The sequence below is a fragment of the Candoia aspera genome, chromosome 8, assembly GCF_035149785.1.
Source record: "Candoia aspera isolate rCanAsp1 chromosome 8, rCanAsp1.hap2, whole genome shotgun sequence".
NCBI lineage: Eukaryota > Metazoa > Chordata > Lepidosauria > Squamata > Boidae > Candoia > Candoia aspera.
The window spans coordinates 16770663-16788307 of NC_086160.1; the positions used below are offsets into that span (position 1 = coordinate 16770663).

At 38.1% G+C, this 17645-nt stretch overlaps 1 protein-coding gene across 1 annotated transcript in view; it reads right to left on the bottom strand.

Moving 5' to 3' along the window:
• Nucleotides 1-17645, bottom strand: part of SCFD2 (sec1 family domain containing 2) — a 185533-nt gene that overhangs the window by 164674 nt on the left and 3214 nt on the right. The window contains exon 2 of the mRNA XM_063310572.1: nucleotides 12061-12229. Within this exon, the coding sequence (XP_063166642.1) occupies nucleotides 12061-12229 (169 nt within the window). The remainder of the gene's footprint in view (nucleotides 1-12060; nucleotides 12230-17645) is intronic.

The following is a 17645-nucleotide window of genomic DNA, read 5'->3' on the forward strand; positions in this document are numbered from 1 at the left end:
TTTGATATGGCAACAGTTAATTTGAGAGATATTTGAAGCACAATACTGGTTCCTCCAATTTTAAATATTTTTTTTCTAGTCATAGAATTAGATCTAAGTGGCAAACTAATTTTTGGTATATACATGTTTAATTCTACATAGAGGGTTGTTTGTTTGTTTTTTTACTGCTTAGCAAGTCTTTCAATTAGAACTACATAAAATCATTTTTCCAAAAGAGATTTTCAAGAAAGATACAAATATTTATTTTTCGTCATTAAAACTATTTATAGATGTGACACTTTATAAACTGCAAAACAAGCTTACAAAATGAAAACAACACAATAAAGTGCCACCAGTATTTTGTCACTAATTAATTCTAATTCAATGACCTTGAATTAAAAAGATCAGAAACTGTAAGGAAGTTTTGAAAACATTTGCTGCGTTATCAAGCATGTTTGAAATGACAAGTTACCTAAGATATTTTATGGGCAAAAGAATGACGCTACCTTGATCTTACACACTAAGGATCAGTTGAACTGATCAGTTTTGCCAAGGATATAGTTTTTCTTAGAGATAAAACTAATCTTGCAAAAAGAGCTTCTTGCAAACAAGCAAAAAATATTATGGTTCAGAAGGGAATACAGATTGCACAATCTTGCACATTTTTGGCTTAATTGGTTGAACAAGCTGACAGGTTTAATATGGATTTCAATGATTAATAGCTGTAACTGTCCTTCATAGTTTAAAAAGTTCATTTGCTGAAAGGAAAGAGATACATGATCACTTACTGATCTCTCTCTCTCAGGTCAATGATACAGTGATCAACGTTTTATTAATAGTTTTAAGGAAAAATGTCAATAGATGCTTACAAGAAGCAAAAGGGAGTTGCATCAGTTGGTCTTAAAATATCTAGTGGCCTCAATTTCTTCTCTAGGGTAACACTTTTTTTTTTTTAAAATACAGATGCATAAAATGGTTAAGACATATGTTTCCAGGGCTTGGTGTTTGCAGACAGTGGGTTTTCAACTGAAAACATCTGGGTATATCCCTAAGCTATATAACATTCCTGGAGTTCTTCCAGACCCAAGTGCTAACAATAGCTTGTATGTTTGGGAGGGTGCATGTGTGTTGGGAAGTAGTATTGCTTTTTTCAGTGGAAGGTAAAAATGGATGCATAAAGCAAAAGCCTGTTTCTTTAAGTTATACTGATGCACTGTGATTTATTTCTCTAGAAAATATGCTTTCAAACAAACACCAGAGGAGGGAATTGCACATTTATAAAGTTCACACAATTTCTCTTAAATGTTGAGTATTCTTGGCAGACAAGCCAACATTTGTGCTTCACAGAACCCGAACTCTCCTTTTGTCCCAATAGGGACCACTCTCTGATTACTGAAACAAGCTAGGAAATTACTATGCCAATAGATCTTTCCTGCTCAGGAGCAAGGAAGGCGATCAGGGAAGAAAGATACCTGTCTGATGGGTAGTGATGACCAGCCAAAAACTGTGGATTCCTGTTATTTGACTGCATGCTGCATTACACTGTGGGGTCAAGCACAATCCCTTTCTGTCAGCCCTTCGAGGTAGGCAAGGTCAGGAAACAGACACAAGAAATACTAAAACTCTACTTTATTGATACAGACTATAATAACTGACTCTTGAAAGCATGAGAGCATTTTCCCTTCCCACCCTCTTATACCAAATAGAGTCAAGGCAGAGCAACCTTGGGTTTCTTTCTCACACTTTGTTTTCCTGGGCTAAGCTCAAGTTTTACTAATGGTCTCTACATACCTTCTCCAAGGTGATCTCTGTGCTCCTCTACATTTTCCTCCCTCCTTGACACCCAAGTTTTGTAACTAGAAAGAGATATAAGCAAATACGATTTCTGCATCTGTGCTCTATTTCAGGAGACAACTGTGAAATTTCTCCTGCACTTTGGGGAGAAAGTTTTGTTTGCTTATTTTGTGGCTGAGCAAACCCAGTTAATTCATATTTAGTGTAAGGCTGTGACCAGGAAGGATAGATGCTTTCTTAAGATTTGAAGTAAACATCAATCATCAAAAGCTCAGAACAACTACAGGAATGATCTCTGTCCTCTTCTAGCTTCCAGTCAGAAATGGAGAACCACTGCTTTTGTTACATACAGAAGACAAGTGTTTTCCATAACAAAGATGGCAAGTGAAATGGCAAATTCACTCTCTAAATCACTCAATTTTTGTCAAAATAGTGAGCCAACATATAGCAAAATAAATCTTAATTACAAAAAGATGGGATATGATGCTTACGCATGTCAGATGATAGGAATTACGCCAAGAATTAGGTTTCTGGGTAACCTAAATGTGACGAGATGCACACAGAACAGCTGGAGATGTCAGACCGCCTAAAATGCACACAGGCCTGCCTGCTGTGGTCAACCATTGTCCAAAGTAGTACTTTAACTTGCCAAACCCACAAAAGTAAACACATATCTTAAACTTGAAGCAGGCATTTCCTGCAACCCAACATCTTGTAAGACTGCAGCAAAGGACAAGTATCTGAAGACTATTTAACTCTGACTTAAAATGAATATACACACATATACACAATTCAGATAAACTATCACAAAATATTTTCTGGATTCAGAATACCATATGCAATTTTAAGACACACTTTAATGTCCGTGATAACAAGACATTTATATACTTAGTTGTGGAATGTGTGAAACATAACTCAGCTGCCCAGAAAACAAAATGGTCACATAGGAAAAATATTTCACCTCTGTCTACTAAACTCCCCAATATTAGCAGTTGCTTCTTACAGCCGGTCTTGAGAATCTCCCCTGGCCCTAAACCTAGGAAATGTAACTGATAATAGTCATTTAACTTAACAATCTTCAACTTTTTTAGATCCTTCCTTACACTCTACAACACTTCTGTTTCCTTCCCCCTATTCTCCACAAGCTTTTAACCAACCCACTGTTCCAAGGAAATTGATAAGCATACAGGACTTGTGTTTAACCCAACTGTAGGATATGATCCACTAAGGAAAATCCGACTTTAAATCTGCAAAGCCAGAATGTTAAGAAGTGCAAACTAGAGATATCAGGATACAGCTAAATAGTCTTCTTTATTTGCAGAGTGTTGCCGTTCTCAGTAGGTGGCAGCATTCCCCAATGAACACACAATTAGCTCTCCATCTGGGAACAACACTTGCCCATTTATGTTCTGCGCAATGGCTGTAAGGTCTTTTGTTCCTTATACAAGGAGAGAGAAGAGTTAAATGGCATGGCTGGTGTCAGGTTATGGATGGCAGTACAATATTGTATTGTCAGCAGAATGAAATGAGTGGATAAGAGCTCAGAAAGTGTGTGGGTGAGTGGCTTTCTATTCCTGGTGTAATCTGCAAACTACTAGTAAAGCCTACCTGTGTATTACATTTCTCTTTCTCAGTACTTTCTATGTTTGTTGTGGCTTTTGCGGGGAGATGAGTGGTGACAGAAATTTGAATAATAAATAAATAACCACAGAGAGAGAGAGAGATTCCCCAAGTGTTTCAGGTACTAAACTTGTTTGTGGCCTGAGGATGGTATTACATTCCTATGAGATCTCTTTAGCATATCTGATGCCACTGTGGAACTGTTCCAACATTTCCAAATTGGCCCTCCAAAATCCCCCAGATTATTTTAGTGATATGGGACCAAACTCATGAAACAGTGAAGAGCTCCAAAAAGGCAAATAATTCCAGTATTTGCCACTATTTTCAAGCAAGAAATGTGTGAATGCAATAAAAGCACAGCCTTATAAATCTTTAACATAGCTTTACAAACAAGCAAAAACTGACTTTCCTTTACTCCATTGGTGGGCACCACTGCCCCATCATTGGTATTCCTACGTACATTTCTTTATCATCTGAAAGTATTTCATCAACAGCCTGTCTCAATGTTTGAACTATTTTTCCCTGCTTTTCTCGGCTACGCATGGGTTTAAAAACAAAACAAAACAAAACTTGTGCTTGGTTTTGCTGGTACTTTCAATTTTGGTTTTTTAAATTTTGGGTGAAAACCATAAGCAAAAAGGAGAGATACAAATGAATAAATAAAAGTGGACAGATAAGTGTGAGGTTGGGGTAACTGTTGGCCAGCCTTGCTGAGATGTAAGCTGATGGACAAAGACACTGTGATTTAGAATAACAGGAATTGGTTTGGGTTGCTATATAAAAGAAAAGAAGTAAGCTTTTTTGGCCTGGGAGACAAACATTTTTGCTGTTATTATTATAGCCTTCGAGGCCACTGGGAGCATGGCTGATGACTATCTTGACTGAATAAATATACATGTGTTTGTAGCAATCAAGCCGAGATCTAAAAAAGACATATTTCATGATAGTACCTTCATATATACTGAAGACTCAATGCTAGGAGTTAAATGTTGTTTAAAAAGAAGGTTGTTCAATATCTCCTTGACCTCCAGAATTGAAAGGGCCTGGAGCATCTCTGGGGGAAGCCTATTCCATAATGAGGTTCAATGACTGAGAATGCCTTCTGGTCCATGCTGTTCCCATCTCACACTAAGTCAGGATCTTGAGCATGGAAGCCAGCTAACATGGAAGAGTAAGGGGTGAAGCACCTTTCTAGAGCCCTCACAGGGTAGGCAGAATCATGTTGGATATGGTATTCCCCAAAATATGCAATATAAGGTAATAATTTTTAGGTAATAATGAGCACTATGAATTGGCCCCAGAAGCCTACTGGCAACCAGCGCACCAACTGTAGAATAAATATTGTCCTGCAATAGCAGATTTTATGCACTAGAAGTCTGGTGGCTGCATTCTGTTCTAGCTGCAGTTTTTAAATTGTTTTCAAATGTAACTCCCATAAAATGCACTGCAACAGTCCAGATGCATGGTGATAACGATGTGAGTGGCTACTGCCAAGGCTTCCTGGACCAGGTAAGGCTGTAATTTGAGAACCAACCAAAGCCAGGCAAAGGCCTCCACTCCCGGTTGTGTCTTCAAACCGGATTCAAGCAGGAGCTACAAATCCAGAAGGACTCCCAAATCTCTATCAAAAGCAATCACCAGAATGAATGTTTTTGGAAAGCCTAGGTGTCACTCCTCTAGATCATCCAACCCAAAGTCATCAGAGCTCGTACATCCTATCTACTTCCTCAGCTTCCACAAGCTCAAAAAATCCCACTTAACATTATAAGATGTGACCCCACTTACCTTGCAAGCCTCTGCCCAATTAGCAATAGTAGCACTTTTGTTTTGGTAGATGCTTGCATCCAAATCCATGGCTGGCAGTGGACTAGAACTTAGGTCTCTCCATTCTTAGTCCAAAACCTTAACTACACTGGCTCTAAACTGGCATCTAGATTTAGACCACTGATTAAAGAATTACACTGTCTGTCATTAGGGATCCCTATGGAATGCTGTAAAAATCAAGTTACAATAAAGTCCTAATCCTTGTAACAAGTTTACTTGATAATTCATTATATATGCAAAACATATATTGCATATATAATGAGTTATATCAATCACTCTATTTCTTTGTTTTAAAAATACAAACTTAACAGAAAGAAAAAGTGATGAAAGAGCACATGATTGGTGTTGAATCTCTATTCAGAGATTCTATATTCAGTAAAGGCAAATTTTATTTCTAACTGCTTTCTTTCATTTTTAAAATTGAAACAAAAATTCTGATTTCATTTGGATATCTTTAATTTGAAAAGAATGGTCTTTTGGTGCACAACTCCTTGACCCCTTCCATTTCTTCTCTACAGTGTAGCTTAATTTACTTCACCTGTTTGTATACCCAACCTATACTGAATGACATATCCATCACACATTATGAACACTATCAGTGTTTTTGATAGCAAACTGTTACAAATATTTGTTGCAGTAACCAGGGTCTTGGACTGGGACTGGGAAGACCCTGTTTCACACTCAGATATGGAAGTTCATTAAGAAATTTTGGGCCACTTATGACAGCCCAAACAATCTCACAGAATTGTTGTTATAGAAATAACATTGAAAGAGGAAGTACTATATAAGCTGCCTTGAACTGACACAGGAAAGGCAGGATACAAATCTAATGAACACATAGATGTATTTAAACATCATATACTTAATAAGAGCATGAGAATAGAACTAATACACTTGCAGTAATTAAAAGCAAAGTGAACAAAGAAGCAGCCTACTTACAATTAAACAAAAATGAACTTGTGCCTTTATAATTAGTTTAAAGACTTCAAGATTTGAATTTAATAGTTCTGAGCTAAGATCCTAGTTTGGCAAACTATGGTCCATCCCACTGGGAATAAGTTAGTGCCCTCCTGCTCCTTCAATCTCCACTTGTGCAATTGACTTCATGGAAGACATTTGCCTTCGTAACATCTACTGTTATTTCCCATGACTTGCAAATTGGGATCTGAGCTTAAAGAACTACATGGAAGGTTGGATATGCCACCCAGCCGCTTCAGAAATGAGAAAAGAGGCACAGCCCTTTCTGCTTCCTTTCTGCTTTCTAGAGAAGCTTAGCAGGGCAAGAATACAAACCTTCTCAAGGAGATACCAGTCAGAATTGATAACTGCTTCAGCCAGACCAAAGCTTCTACAGAATTAGAATGAATTCAGAGGTTCAAATCACAAGGCATCAAGGGGAATGCTGAGAACCATTACAAACAGGCTTTTTTTATAAGATTCTTTGGAAACAGTCCTAATACAGATTCTTAACTCTAAAGGTTCTACCAAAAGACTGGCTAAAAATTGTCTTTATTAACAGTAAGAAAATGGAGAGAACCTCTCTGTAGTAGCAGTAATGTTTTAATGTAAACATCAGCTATCAACACAAAGGGATGAAGAGATGTAGGCATGGAGTACAGAAATACATTGCACTATACTGCACAACACACTGGCTAACACATGGGAAAAGGTCAGTCTACATACCAATAGCAAAGAAAGAAGACTTAACAAAGTGTGCAAATTATTGCACAATAACTTTAATTTCACATGCTAGCAAAATAACAGGATCATCCAATGCAAATTATAGCCCTACCTGGAAAGGGAGATACCAGATGTTCAACCTTGTTTCAGAAAAGGCAGAGGAACATTACTGCTAACGCACCCTGGAAAATTAAGAAAGCCAAAGAATACCCCAAAGAAGTCAATATGTACTTGACTGAATACAAAAGAGCCTTCAGATGTGCCAACCATGTCAAGCTGTGGAATGTCCTTAGGAAAATGCAAGTCCTAGAACTTTCTCAGTGTCCTCCTGTGAAACCTATATACCAGGGGTTTCTAAACGTTTTGCCATCACACCTCCCTTTAGTTCTAAACTTAATGTATACACCTCCCCTAAAAAGCCAAACACCAAAATGAACACAAATGAACAATGAAAACACTACATTGAAACTTTGGGAAAGGTGGATTGTAACAATGTAACTAAAAGGTTCTTCACACACTCCCTGTGTGTGGGAATTACACCTTACAGTTTGGGAAACCCTGCTATATACTGAACAGGAAGCCACAGTCCAGACGGAACGTATTGAAACAGACTGGGTCCAGGTCAGCAGAGAAGTTAGGCAAAACTGTACATTCTCTCTTTACTTATTCAACCTGAGTGATGGATATATATTAAAGGAGGCTGGACTGGAAGAAGATGGGTGTGGTTTTAATATCGGAAGAAGAAACATGAATAACTTGTGCTATGTGATGACACTAGATTGATCACAGAACAAAACAATCCAGAGTTGAGTCACAAATGACCAACTCAAATTATCACCTTTTAGACACAGTCCCAGTTCCCTTGAGAAGTCCCTAATGCTGGGAGAGGTGGAAGGAAAGTGAAGAAGTAGATGACCAAGAGCAAGGTAGATGGACTCAATTACAGTGGTAATGGGTTTACCATTTGGAGACCTGGAGGGCAACGCTGAGGACAGATGTTCCTGAAGGTGTACCTATGTGGCTGCTACGCGCCGACACCAACTTGATGGCACACTCTCAATCAGTTATTTATAATGGGAAAACCCTGCTGGCCTTGGTACATGTCATCTCCCTGATATACCTTTCAATTCATCAGAATAACCATTCTACTTCATCCCAAATTACTAATGTCACCGTTTTATTTTTATGATTTTAAAACTATTTGCTTGATTTACTAATACCTTGTCAGGTGTCTTTTATTCCTCACATTTTAATATTTTTGTATTATAATACATATTGTACTTGCTTTGAACACTTTTGGGGAAATGGAGCTGATAAAATATAAACAGGTTTCCAAGGCATAATGCTAGAGGAGACTCCAGTTGGCTAAATCAGAAGCAGGGGAGCTAGAATATAACTTCTGAAAGCACATAGCAGATTCTAACAGTAAAAGTAGATCTGGTCTTTGTACTGCTTGGGTTGGTTATTGCATGGAAAGTATATGTAAGCAGCTGTGAAGACTGAAGAGCAGAACTGGGCCCCAGATGATTTTGTACTGCAGCTCATACCATCCCTAACCATGCTGAGTTAGAAGTTGGAGTTCATTAACTTTAGAATGCCACATGTTGCCCATCTGTGTCCTACAGGAACAATAGAGTATGGGATTCACAAACAATACAAACAGAATAATAGTTAAGATCAAGAGAAGCACACGCATCATGCTAAACTATAATATGGTAGGTTTGTTTTTGATTTAGCATGATCTTCCACATTTTGACTTAGCAGTATTTCTGAATAGGCCACCATGTAAGATGTATTGTCAGTTTTGTTACCATCATATTATTTCATAGCTATGTAAAAGTTACTTAATCAGTATCTGCAACATTGCACTGGTTGTTTATTAAGGTCAGAATTATAAACAGTTTTGTCTAAAGAAGAAAGGCATTTTAAAATACTTTTTCAAACAAAACAAGTCTGCCTGCAACTCATTTCTCCTCAAAGAACAGTGTATTAGCAATTCTAATTCTAACTAATAATATTAGAAATGTAACAATATTCTTTCATTCTTTGTTATGTGGTTGTCTTCAAACTCCAATAACTTTAAAAGCATTCAGCACTTTTCATCACAGTTTGTTGTTTTTCTGGGTTTAAGGAAAGATTCTGCTTTATATCACTATTCCAGTCATAAATATTCATTAAGCCTATTTTTTATCCAGATGTTTTAGATAGAAATCAGTTTTTTAAAAGTTAAACATAGTAAAGCTGTAGAAAGAAGTCACCTTTTTCTATCAGCTATATCCTCTGATATAAATAAGAAAAAGCCATCTTAAAATCTGAGATATTACTAAATTTAACAAATGTTACTTTAAACTACTAAAAGATTCACGATTACAAAAAAATTAAATCTAATGGAAACACATCTACTATCTAGGTTGATTTCCCTTGTTGAAAAGGCCTGTACTTGCCAAATCAATTTTGCTAGGGATTAATAAATTTTGCTAGAAATATAAAGATAACTGCTCTGATTCTCTTTGATAATTTCAAATCAACTGGAAGGTTCTGCTTCAGAAGTATATTTGTCAAGGTAGCTTTTTGAGCAATTTCTCCACTGAGGTTTGATAGGGCCACAATTGAAATCATCATCATCATCATCATCATCATCATCATCATCGTCATCATCCCAGGTACTATATCTCCAAAGAGATGAGGGAGCCTCTGCAGGCTAGGAATTAATAGAAGGCTGCTCGTCATGGCAAAGTACAAATATGATTTTATATGATTAAGCCACCACAACGTTTTCTCCCTAGCTGACATTAATGCTCCACTGTTGATGGTACTAGAGTGAAGGAATCACAACATTCCTATCTCAGAGATACTGTGCCCTGCTGAAGTTTAAGAAATGGAGCTCATGTTCTTCTATGCTACCATTTCTGTAAGATTTCATGCTCAGACCTTATAACTCCCCTTGTATCTAACAGACCTCAAAACACAAAGGATTATCAGGGCCACAACTAGGGTCTGTGTCACCCAGGGCAAACATGGATTCCGCGCCCACTTTGGCGCCCCCCCAGCACTCATTTTGGCGCCCCCCCAGCGCGGCGCCCAGGGCACATGCCCCGGTTGCCCCCCACTAGTTGCAGCCCTGAGGATTATATCCACCTCCCGAGATCACTAGAAGAGTTGCATTCTTATTTATTGCCACTGTACTATACCACAAAAGATTAGAACAAGCCTAGCCTATGGCTAGGCTTATCCATGTAGGATGTTCTGGTTCTTCCTCCCCTAATTTATTTATACATTTTAATTACAACTCTTTTTTAACTTGATTTTTCTGTACAATCTCATCATTGATTGAAAAAAAATTGACTGAAAGTATAGTACACATACTTTCAAAGGAAGAAAACCCCCTTAATTCTAAAGTCTTACTGCTGAAAACAAATATTTTCTGACCTTATATAAATGGACTTCCTTTTGCAAATTACATTTTACAATTGTTCAATCATGTTTAAAATTCAGGTCCATTTTAACAATCTTATGTAATGAGGAGGTTGCAGCCAAGCATTCAGCAAGTGATTTCAAATTAATATCTGAAATTTAAACTTTCATTTGCTGGTATTGTGAATCCCAGCATATTCTCACTCTTCTTTACCCTTTTAGATTTCTTGCAAATCTTCTACTAGTCCCATCTTTCTTCTTAATGATCTTACCCCAATATTGTACATTTCACACAAGTTGAGCTACAAGGCACATCATCTCCAGCCAGCACGTTCATTGGCCATACTGACTAGAAAGGATAGGCATTATATAGTGTGACAAATCAGAAGGCTACCAGATGGGGAAAGACCTCTCCTCTTTCAACAGCCTTTCCTTGGCTCTTGTTTCCCCCGTCTGCTGCTTCTTCAGACCCATTTTTCTCCTTTCCTTAAGTAACCATTTCTTTTTCTCATTCTTTCTTTGATATCTGCTCTTCTCTTGATCTCAGACAGTAACAACTTTCTACTTAACCTGCCAAATCAACTAGTCACTATCTGCAGTTTCTTCTTTCTTGGGAACAGAAGAAGTTGCCAAATTCTGTGTCACAGTACTGGAAGAACTTGTCATAGATACCCATCAATAACTTCATCCTTATGTTTGGCATAACTTCGTGCAGACATCGCATTTGAGGATCTAGCATTAAAACAAGGCTTGGCACAGGAGGCAGACCAAATCATTCACCATCATCCAAACTCCAGCTGTTTTGATGGCAGAGTGGTCACTGTTCCAGATATCAGAAATGCATTGAAGATGTCCCCAATTATCCCAGCCGGTCTGCACAGACATTGTTCTCACAAATTCATGCCATCGTCATCTCATTTAATACCTGCATTTCGCTAAGGCTGTTCTTCTTCTTACAAACTCAACCTTTCTCTTGGATAAAGAACAAGCAACAAGCATCATGGTGAGCATGATTTCAGCACCCAGTATATTTCTCTACTACTGTTATGCACCAGACAATTGGAGCATTTAACTAAGTATTGTCTATGCCAGCCTGCAACTGCGCTCTAGATTCCAGATACAGGATCCTTCCAAGCCTATCTAGATAGAGCCATGGAACCTTGTGTGCTGCAGTTATAAATTGCTTGTGTTCTACAAAAATAAGCAAAGGGTTAACTGGGCACCTCCTTATGGGAAGATGAGGCAGAAAGGTAACAGAACAAGAGAGAAATATGAGGACAAAGGAGAGAGGCAGTGGACAAGGTTTTGGACCAGTTTTCAAGATACCATTAATATACCTTACAACAACGAACAATTCCTGGAATCCCAGCCTTGTCTGTTCCTTCGCTCTGCCCACCTTGCGGTGCTAACATGAATTAGTCTACTGTTGCTTGCTTCTGACATTTTAAGAACTATCTCCCACAGCAGCGTTCAAATTATTAAATGATCAATCCCATACTAGATCTATAAGAAACTTGAAATCTCTAGCAAACAAATGCATAAAGTATGGTCAGAATCACAGTGCAGATGCATGCATTTGAGGTTTCAATTAGCAAGGGTATCTGCATATAACACTTCCAAGCAAACTTTTCTCACGCTACACTAAAGTAAAAGTAAAGAATTTCACAACAAGTGTGACTTCTGATTACTATATCCTCATAACCATCTCCTCCATTCCCCACCCCACATTTCTGACAGATGCAGTCTTACGTTGGTTGTGCCAAGCAGCCTGGCGCTATAATATTGCAACTTGTCTCATTAGTGTGCAGGCTTGTGAGCTCCACCATGTTGACCATCACATCATTTGTATGACCTCGTAGCTTCGGAAGTATCGAGAGAATCTTCTCTGCTAAGTTGTCACCATGATGCCCAACTGCTCCTGAAAAAAAAAAAATCCATCCCAATGAAAAGTAGTCATATATTTCTCTAAGGTAGTGGAATATTTCCTACGAATAATCTGATCTCAACTGATTACAAAGGAAAAGAGTTTAGAATGGGCTTTTAAAAACCAATCCCACTGTAATTATTTACTGTAATAGTAAATAAAATAAGAATAAAATAATAAATCTCAAAAGAAAGTATTTTAGTTCTGTCCTAAAAAGTAATGCTAAGTATAATAAGTATGTAAAATAAATTCACATACCTATTAAACAATGGAAAAGCAATAAGCAATATAACTACTCTGAGGTGTCTAAACCTTTATTGCTACAAATCTTTTACAAAAGAATTGGGATCACAGAACCCACCAATTTTACTAGTCACCACATCTCAAAAATTCACTGCTAAATAACTTAGGATCCATAAATCATACATTCATATGGTTTGCGTTTATTGCATCTGAAAGACCTTTTAAAATGTTAGGCAATCAAAATTAATGCCTCCACTAAATGTCTGTCTTTCATTCATTAAACTGGTCAGCAATTTTGCAGATGGATGATAATTAGGTAGTTTCCTTCTAAACTTAAGTTCTGCAATAAGGCTTATATTTCTAAATAAAAGTCTGATTCTAACAAAGAAAGCAGACCAGGGACTGTCACACCATGGCATGTTGAAATGCCATCCATTTGAGATCTATGCAGGATCTTATTTGGTAAAGACATTCCACCTGTATTCTCTATTTAATGTGGTAAGGAATAATGCCAATATTGATGGGTAATAGGATGGTGCAAATCTTTTGCAACACATGGAAAGACAAATGAAGCACTTCTCTTTGAATACTTAAAGCAGCTGCATCTTTTCCTAGCTTCACAGGCTGCTTCAGAGACTGCCCTCAGGTGTTTCCATATGCATAAGGCATGTGCTGGGAAGAAAGTGAAGTGGCACTGCACTCACACATACGCAGAGACAGTCAGAAGCAGTTTTCAAAGGCGCTGTGTGAACTTTGCAAAAGACACTGTTGCTTTAATGACTGGTGCTTCATTCATGCTTTCACACATTGTGAAATATCACATTTGGAGATTGTCCATAGCCCCAGTAGATGTTATTTTACTGCAAATTCCAGTGGAAAGAAAACAGCTCTGCTGTTGGGACCTTTGTTAGTCACACAAATACAGTCAGGACCAGAAATATTGGAATGATAATTGTTCTGGCATTTGGCCTCTGTATGCCACCACACTGAACTTGAGAGGAAACACACCCAGATGGGAGTCAGGACTTTCAGCTGTAATTCAAGGGGTTTGACAAAAGTGGGGCACTAACCATTCAGGAAGTACAGCCAGTGGCATACACACACACCCATCGTTGGTGGCTCATAAGTAATGGAACAAACCAACATCATTACAAACATAAGGATCGCCTTTAATACCTGGATGAAAATCCTTTGCAGTCAATGACTGCCTGAAGTCTGGAACCCATGGACATGACCAAATGCTGAGTTTCCTCCCTAAAGATGCTTTGCCAGGCCTTTACTGCAGCTGCCTTCAGCTGCTGCTTGTTTGTGGGTCTTTCTGCCTTCAATCAGTAAAAAGCATGCTCTATTGGGTTGAGATCAGGTGACTAACTTAGCCACTGAAGAACATCCCACTTCTTTGCCTTGAGAAACTCTTGGGTAGCTTTTGCTGTATGTTTTGCAATATGAAGCGGTGTCCTATCAGTTTGGCAGCATTTGGCTAAATCTGAGCAGAAAGTATAACCCTATACACTTCAGAATTCATCCTGCTTTTATCAGCAGTCAGGTCATCAAGAGACACCAGTGACCCAGTTCCATTGGCAGCCATACATGCCCATGCCGTAACACTGCCTCCACCATGTTTGACAGATGATGTGGTATGCTTTGGATCATGGGCTGTTCCTTTCCTTCTCCATACTTATCCTATCATTCTGGTGCAAGTTAATCTTGGTTTCATCAGTCCAAAGAATCTTATTCCAGAACTGGGCAGGCTTTTTGAGGTGTTTGCTGGCAAAGTCTAATCTGGCCTTTCTGTTCTTGAGCGTTACCAGTTATTTGCACCTTGTTGTGAAGCCTCTATATTTACATTCATAAAGCCATCTCTTGACTGTAGATGTTGACAGTGACATGCCTGCCTCAAGAGCATTCTTGACCTGGCTAGATGTTGTGAAAGGCTTCTTCATCATGAGCAAAATTCTGCGGTCATCCACTTTAGTTGCCTTCTGTGGTCTTCCAGGCCTTTTGCTGTTGCTGAGCTTGCCAGTTAATTCCTACTTTTTCAGGATGTTCCAAACTGTTGTATTGGCCACTCCCAATGTTTCTGCTATCTGTCTGATGGGTTTGTTTTCTCAGCCTAGTGATGGCCTCCTTTACTCGCATGGACACCTCTTTGGACCTCATGTTGAGCGTTCCAGTGAACAGCTACCAAATGCAAATGTAACACTCAGAACCACTTCCAGGCCTTTTATCTGCTTGATTGATCATGGGGTACACAGGAAACAGGCCACACCTGGACATGCAGCTGCTTGTCAGTCATTCATTCCATTACTTATAAGCCACCAACGATGGGGGTATGTGTACACCACTGGCTGTACTTCCTGAATGGTTAGTGCCCCACTTTTGTCAAACCCCTTGAATTACAGCTGAAAGTCCTGACTTCGCTCCCATCTGGGTGTGTTTCCTTTCAACTTCAATGTGGTGGTGTACAGAGGCCAAATGCCAAAACAGTTATCCTTGTTCCAATATTTCTGGTCCTGACTGAATTTCCAGAACTAAGTTGTGAGTTGATGCATATGAGGCACATAAGGCACTTGATGAATATCAAGTCCCCCCATGAGGGGGAGATGGGCGATGAATAAATTTATAAAATAAAAATGAACAAAAATAAATAAAAATAAATATCTGGTAATTTTGCTCCTGTATGACACAAACTGAGGACCAATGGAGGTATAGGGATCAAGAGGAAAATAAGAGTCTGTCTCTGGTGCTCAGTAGTAAACCAGTCCTACTGAGTAAACCAGTCCTACTGAGCACCAGAGACAAAGACTTTTATTGGGAAAGTCAATGAGCACTCTGTTGAATATAAAAAGGATCAGACTAGATGAATGATTATGGTTGAAGAGGTCAGTATACCTAGGAAAACAATTTATAGACTCAGGTCCCAAGCATCCCAGCCTCAACTAGTACTTATCATTGTTTCTCCTAGGGAGCCTGACACTGCCTTCTGGTACTTCTCTGCTCCTTCACCCAGGAGTGGTGAGACTCTTTAGGATTCAGTGGCTGTCAGTCCTTTAAGATATGTCAAGAACAGAAGCAGCAGGAATGTAGGAATAACCTTTATTATTAGGATACGGTTGGATTACAGAATCTTGAAAGCCTGACAGAGCTTCTCTCTGTCCCATCTTATATCCAAACAAAATCAAAGTGGGATTATTTTTAATTTCTTTTTCAAGATTTCTACTTTCTCAGGACTAATTGCTGTTTCTACTCCCATAATGGTTCAGTGCTCTCTTCCCCCATCCCAAGGCCAGATTTACAGATTTACTTTCACAGTATCAGAGATTGGAGCTGCACGGCCTGAACAGAGATGGGTTCTTCTTCTGCCTCCATTTCATTTGATGCATTTTATTTATGGATTAGATAATGGATATTGTTATTTAGCTAATTTTTAACAGTTTTGTGTTTTGTGCTTGATATTGTTAACTGTGTACGTCACCTAGAATCTAGCAGGTATCAGGCAGTAAATAAATTGCATTAACTAAATGTTTGGGTCCAAATAGAAGTTGAGGTAGGTCCACAGTTGTCATGATAACCATGAAATCCCAACCTGCCCCAAACAGAATTAAAATCTTTAGAGATCTCAGCACCACTGCTGGGGCAAAGTGGCAACAAGCATATGCTTTCCTTGGTATTCTCCTGAAGAGATTAAATATTTTTAACTTTCTTCTCCTCTTTTAACCCTCATAAGTAGCATATCTAAGGGAACATTTCTCTGTTGTTCTCTCAGGTTTAAGTGTTATAAAGAACAACTGTTGGAAGTGAATTAGTTCATAAAATAAGAATGGGAAAGAAAAAGAAAAGATAAAGACAAACTCAAATGCATCATCCTACACAAGAAACAAACAAAAGTGGATGATCATCTGCCAAACAGGAAACTTGTAGAAATTTAAAACTCATATGCACTCAATAAACATGATTTATTGAACTGGAACTTTCAAGCCACTTGAAAAACAACAATTACTAAAACGTACTTCCTCCCTACAGCATAAAATGGAACAAAAGCAAGATCATCTCCCTCTGACCTAACTACCACTCCCACTGTAAATATATTTTCCAAGAGGGAGGATCAAAATTTATGATGGAACCTACATGAGACCCAGTAGCTAGACAACCCTTACTAAAATTACAGGCAGTAATCTCCATTTTTAAGATGCAACTGACAAAATGAGCTGCAGCTCACCAAAGCTTATGCCTTTTGATAAAATATGTTAGTTGAAAAAGATGCTATCAGACTTCTAATCTGGACAAAAGACAATATTTTAGCAGTTGAACAAGTTGGATTTAGGAAATGTAGTTCTCCTGAAGATCAAGCAAATATTTTATATCACTTTATAGAGAAATATACCCATGGCTTTAAAAATCCATTTCATGTAGCCTTTGTAGACCTGAAATGGGCATTTGATTCAGTCTCCAGAGAGAATCTATGAAAGAAATTGACAGCAATTACTGTTGACAAGAAATTCTTATTATTGATGTATAAGTTTTATAGTAACCCCGGTATGAGAGTCAGATGTTATTCCTGCAGCCAACTAAATGATCCAATTTCTGTAATACAGGGAGTAGAACACGGATAACTCCTTACTCCATTATTATTTAATGTCTTTATAGATACAGAGGTATGGCACATTAATTAAAGAAGTTCCACCTCCCTGAGCTACCTGAGGGGCATATTTTGGTATTTCTGTAAGCCAATGATTTAGCCATTCTACCATGGTCAGTTATTGGTTTGAGAAGAACATTAAAAGCCCTTGTCCAATATAGTGAATATCAAAAATTGCTAATACAGTAAATTATCAAAAACTTAAAAGTTCTGACAGGAATATCTGATAATGCCCCATCAATGGATTCATGCCCTTAAAAATATTACAGTCGTACATGGTACTTATACTACTACTAGACTTTTCCCCTTTTGTCTCTTAGTTTGGGTTTTTTTCCTAAACTTTTTTTTAGTTATTTTTTCTCTAAGTTTAATTGTGAGTGTGGGGGGGAAGGTTTAGTGCAGTTGTTTTTCCATTTCTTCCTTATAATTTGTAATAAAATTTATTTTTTTTAAAAGTTCACCAGGAGGGTGAAAGAGTATACAGTAGTTGGATTATTAACGGCAACAAATTAGAGCAGGACAAACATT